General features: G+C 40.1%; 1 protein-coding gene across 1 annotated transcript; it reads right to left on the minus strand.

Annotated features, from left to right (window-relative positions):
• Positions 1-1,223: 1,223 nt before the first annotated feature.
• On the minus strand, positions 1,224-3,166 carry LOC135477732 (putative nuclease HARBI1). Its single transcript, XM_064757927.1, has 3 exons — positions 2,754-3,166; positions 1,909-2,169; positions 1,224-1,461 (listed from the first exon to the last, which is right to left on the minus strand). The coding sequence occupies exons 1-3, from the start codon at positions 3,164-3,166 to the stop codon at positions 1,224-1,226; spliced, it is 912 nt and encodes a 303-aa protein (XP_064613997.1).
• Between the last annotated feature and the right edge of the window lie 1,538 nt (positions 3,167-4,704).

The raw sequence follows: 4,704 nt of genomic DNA on the forward strand, positions 1-4,704 counted from the left end.
GGCACGTAATCTGGAGCAACACAGATTTAACTTTGCTGTTGCCCGGAGTGGAATTAGCGAATGGCCAGATTTGGCCACTATTTTGCTTCAACAGAGCCACACCAACTGATATGTTACTCTAATTTATTCAATTATTTATTTGATCGGTGTTTAAAGCCGTACTCAAGAATGTTTCACTTATACGACAGCGTCCAGCATTATGGTGGGAGGAAACCAGGCATAGCCTGGGGGAAACCAACAACCATCCGCAGGTTACTGTAAATGATTTAATGCAGAAGGCCGGGGAAGTATTGGGCAGTTTGTGTGAAAAGATTATGGTTTTGAAGATTTGAAAATGGCGAACATTTTTTTGTTAGATTTACGTAGAGGTAACAAAATTTAATGGAAGGTCATAACACACACTTAATCGCAAATAATAAATACCTTTATGTGAAAGGGGAGGTAACTGTGAAAATAATTTTGATAAATCAGAAAGCAAGACTTTAAATGCCGATTCAAACCATACTCTTTTTACCACAATTTACATTGTATTTCCTCGGTCTTCTCTTTTAAAATTTTATCCAAAAAAATTATATTTTCAGAGACAAATGAATGTCATAAAATATTATTTTTGTACTAAAACCTCTATTTATGTACTGTATGTGTGCACTTTTATGCTTCATGCACACTGATGGCTAACAGGGATATTAAAAGTCTCCTGTCTGACAACGTTTGACGTTCTGATCATGTAACATGTCTTCTTTATTCTCTGCGATGTATAGTATTCTGACAAAATGCTAAAGTACAAAATGATACGTACTTGAAGGTGAGAAGATGAAAACTGGTGAGTGCAAAGGCTATAGTGCATTATATGTGTATTAGACAGTATTAGCTGTTCTGGACTATCGGTACAAACTCTGCAGTACCCTGCAACTGCTGTACACTGATGCAAAAGCTGAAAATTATGTATGAAACAGCTTGAAAGCCTTAAAACTGCATGCAGTTCTAGTTAATACATAAGACAAACAATGGTGTTAAGGCACTTTCTTGATACGTTTGGCCCTCAGCACAAGGCTGAGAATAAGTACTGGTCAGCCAGGTGTGTAATCTAACTATGTAGGACATCATGCATAGTAACTTCGACATGGCTTTCCAGTCAGACTGCAGCTCTGTCGTGCGCGGAGTTTTAGGTGAAATATTATATTTATCTAAACAGCAAAAAATCCAAATTGTAGTATAAGTTACTAGCTAAATCTGAACCTAACAAGTTCATCTCTGGCTCGTGCCCCATCTGCAAGCAGGGTAACACCTGTGGTATGGTCATCATCATCATCCCCTTTTTCCCCATCGTCCGGCTCTATCTCGGGGTTAGGTAGCTGGTTGTTGCTGCACAGGTTGTGTAGCTTAAAGACAGCTACAACAACCTGTGCACTCACTTCTGGCGAATGCAGCAGGAACCCGCCAGATTTGTGGTGAATACATCTGAATGACAGAGAGATGGAGTACCTCTCAAAATTTAATGAAACGGTCAGGGAAATGAAAAGTACTCTCGAAACTAATGAACGGCCAATTTCAATATATATATATATATATATATATATATATATATATATATATATATATATATATATATATATATATATATATATATATATATATATATATATATATATAGCAGAAAGTTTTATAATGGTGATTTATTTATTTGATCAAGGTGCTTTGTGTCACTTATGGCAGGTTTACTCTTGCGTGCTGAAAACGGGAGAGCAGAGTGTAAACCAGTGGAACCATGGCTGAACCAGCATCAAGATTAATGGTGTTAAAGACAGTCCATTGTGTAGACCCATATCTATGAATGTAAGAAATGTGTTATGGGCAGAAGCTTTATATAATCTGTGAAAATCATGATAAAGCAGACGTTATTCGTACCTAAACCTCGACTTAGCTACTCCAAAAGCCCTCTCAATTGTGCACCTTGTAGTTTTGTGGCTCTTGTTGTACTTGGCCTGTATATCATTATGTGTCTGTATGAAGGGTACCATTAACCATGGTTTCAGGGGATAACCACCGTCCCCATGGATAATGGTACCATCAAAATCACCATTCTGGCACTTCCTCCAAATGCCGCTTTGCTTCAATATGAAACTGTCATGTGCTGACCCCGGATAGGTAGATACTACACTGGTGAATCTGCAGGAAATAACAAGAAAGCAGGCAGGGCCACAATCAATTTTAATCGGGAGATCCTGGGAATACCCTTATCCCATGCATGCTATTAACCTATGCCAAACTTATGCACGGACCAAACTAGTTTTAGAACTTGAAAGGCTATGAGGTGCTACAAAATGTATCTGTACTAATTTGATCAAAACTGGACAGTGTCTGAAACAGTTAATTGTAGCCCTAAAACCATCCGCCACTTAGAATACAGGAAATCACTAAATATGTTGAAATTCAGCATGCACGTATTTGACAGTTTTCTGTAATCAATCCACTTAATATTTAAAAAAATGATGCTGCACACAAAAATTTATCAAATTGGGACAGTATGACGACACACAACATTTGCTTTAATAATTAAAGGTTTTAAAATTTAAAAATTTAACATCTCCCGAATGATTCAATACTGCTTTGTACAAGAAAATGTTCAATAGTCTAATAACTATGTGAATTATGCAGATGTTCGCTCTGGGATAGCCTTTAAACGTTATTCCCCTTGAAATTATGACCTAGTTGTAGAAGGCGTTGATGTCGGTGAATGACCTAATACCCACTGAAGTCTCGCATCTGTTGTGGCCTGCACGTTGAGTGAATGGTAGTTTTTGCGACACACAAACACATGTTCATCTTTTGTTGGGGACTTTATGGCAATCTGCGTGCCATCTATGCAGCTGACTACGTGTGGGAAATTTGCAATCTCGTAGAAGGCCTGCTGGGCCTGTGTAATTTCTCTCGGATTTGAGGGAAATGAAATTAAAAGGGGATATGTATTTAAATTAACGATGGCGGCAGTGACACTTCTGACTATTCTGGACGTGCTTGGAACACTTATCCCATGAAGATCGCTCACTAAACTGTGGAGAAACCCTGAGGCATAGTATCTCAGAGCTGTGAGGACTTGCAGGACGACAGGAATTGCATGGTTCCGGTTAGTAGGTCTCTCCAAAGCCGGTGTTAAGAAGTCCATAACTTGCAAAATTGACCGCCTGTCAAGTCTATACCGAGCGACGACATCGCCGTCATTTAAAACATCCAGAGGGTGAGTACGATCACGAAAAACACGCTATCTTCAAATGGTTCGTCTTTCAGCGAGGCCGACTAAGAGAACATTCGCCATGTTGAAATTACGCCAAAACGCACGTTTATTAGGCTTTACGGTAGCCCAGAAGGTGCCATAGTTTTACACGGAAATTACACGTATAGTGGATACGTAAGAACTTTTATGAAAACGGACGCTGGTGTTGCGTACGCAGCTTTGTGAAATTGGCCCCAGGTACTGAGTAATTCAGTCACCTTTCACAGGTGTCACTCTCACTCCAATTTTTTTTTCCGTTTTTATTCCTTCATACAATGCTGTCAGTATCAACGTCAGTCTTCACTTTCTGCATGTCAGCATATATATGCATGTGTATAGTCATTGAAGATGTCAGGTACTCAGTGACTCAGTCTTCTAAGTTGTCGATCACACTGTAGACCTCACGTACTCAGTGACCCAGTCATCTGAGGTGACACTCTTCTTGTAGACGTCGGGTACTCAGTGACTTATACATCTAAGGTGTAGCTCTCATTGTAGACCTCAGGAACACGGTCACTCAGTGATCTTAGGTGTCGCTCTCACTGTAGACGTTAGGTGCTCAGTGTCTCAGTCATCTACGGTCTCGTTTTCACAGTAAACTTTTCCTTATTTACTCTATTATACAATGTGCCGCTGTCAGTACAAACATCAGCTTTCACTTTCTTTATGTTTATTAGGTGCCACTCAGTGTAGACGTTAGGTACTCAGTGACTCAGTCATCTAAGTTGTCAATCTCACTCGGTCATCTAAAGTGTCGCTCTTGCTGTAGACGTTAGGTACTCAGTGTCTCAGTCATCTAAGGTGTCGTTCTCACTGTAAACTTTGTTTCCTCATTTACTCTTTCATACACTGTGCCGCTATCACTTGAAACGTCAGCCTTTACTTGCTGCATGTATATAACGTGTAACTCACTGTAGACATCAAGTACTTACTCAGTGACTCAGTCATCTAAGCTGTCACTTCCACTGTAGACGACAGGTAGGCTACACAGTGACACAGTCATCTAAGTTGTCAATCTCACTCGGTCATCTAAAGTGTCGATCTCACTGTAGATGTCAAGTACTCAGTGACTCAGTCATCTAAGGTGTTAATTTCACTATAGACATAAGCTACTTATTGACTCATGCGTTTAAGTTGTCGATCACACTGTAGACGTCAGGTACTCAGTAACTCAGTCATCTAAGGCGTCACTCCCACTGTGGACGTCAGGTAGGCTACACAGTGACTCTGTCATCTAAAGTGTCGATGTCACTGTGGATGTCAGGTACTCAGTGACTCAGTCATCTAGGGTGTCACTCTCACTGTAGACGTCAGGTAAGCTACACGGTGACTCTCTCATCTAAAGTGTCGATCTCACTGTAGATGTCAGGTACTCAGCGACTCAGTCATCTATGGTGTTAATTTCACTATAGACATAAGCTACTCATTGA

Source organism: Liolophura sinensis, chromosome 11, assembly GCF_032854445.1.
Source record: "Liolophura sinensis isolate JHLJ2023 chromosome 11, CUHK_Ljap_v2, whole genome shotgun sequence".
In the NCBI taxonomy this organism is placed as follows: Eukaryota; Metazoa; Mollusca; class Polyplacophora; order Chitonida; family Chitonidae; genus Liolophura; species Liolophura sinensis.

What these genes read in the sequence shown, in the direction of transcription:
- LOC135477732 (XM_064757927.1), bottom strand. Translation starts at nt 3,166, where the DNA reads ATGGACTTCTTAACACCGGCTTTGGAGAGACCTACTAACCGGAACCAT. An exon ending in ACAACAGATGCGAGACTTCA is followed by an intron (nt 2,170 to 2,753) that starts GTGGGTATTAGG and finishes TATTTCCTGCAG; the next exon opens with ATTCACCAGTGTAGTATCTA. An exon ending in GTAGCTAAGTCGAGGTTTAG is followed by an intron (nt 1,462 to 1,908) that starts GTACGAATAACG and finishes TCTGTCATTCAG; the next exon opens with ATGTATTCACCACAAATCTG.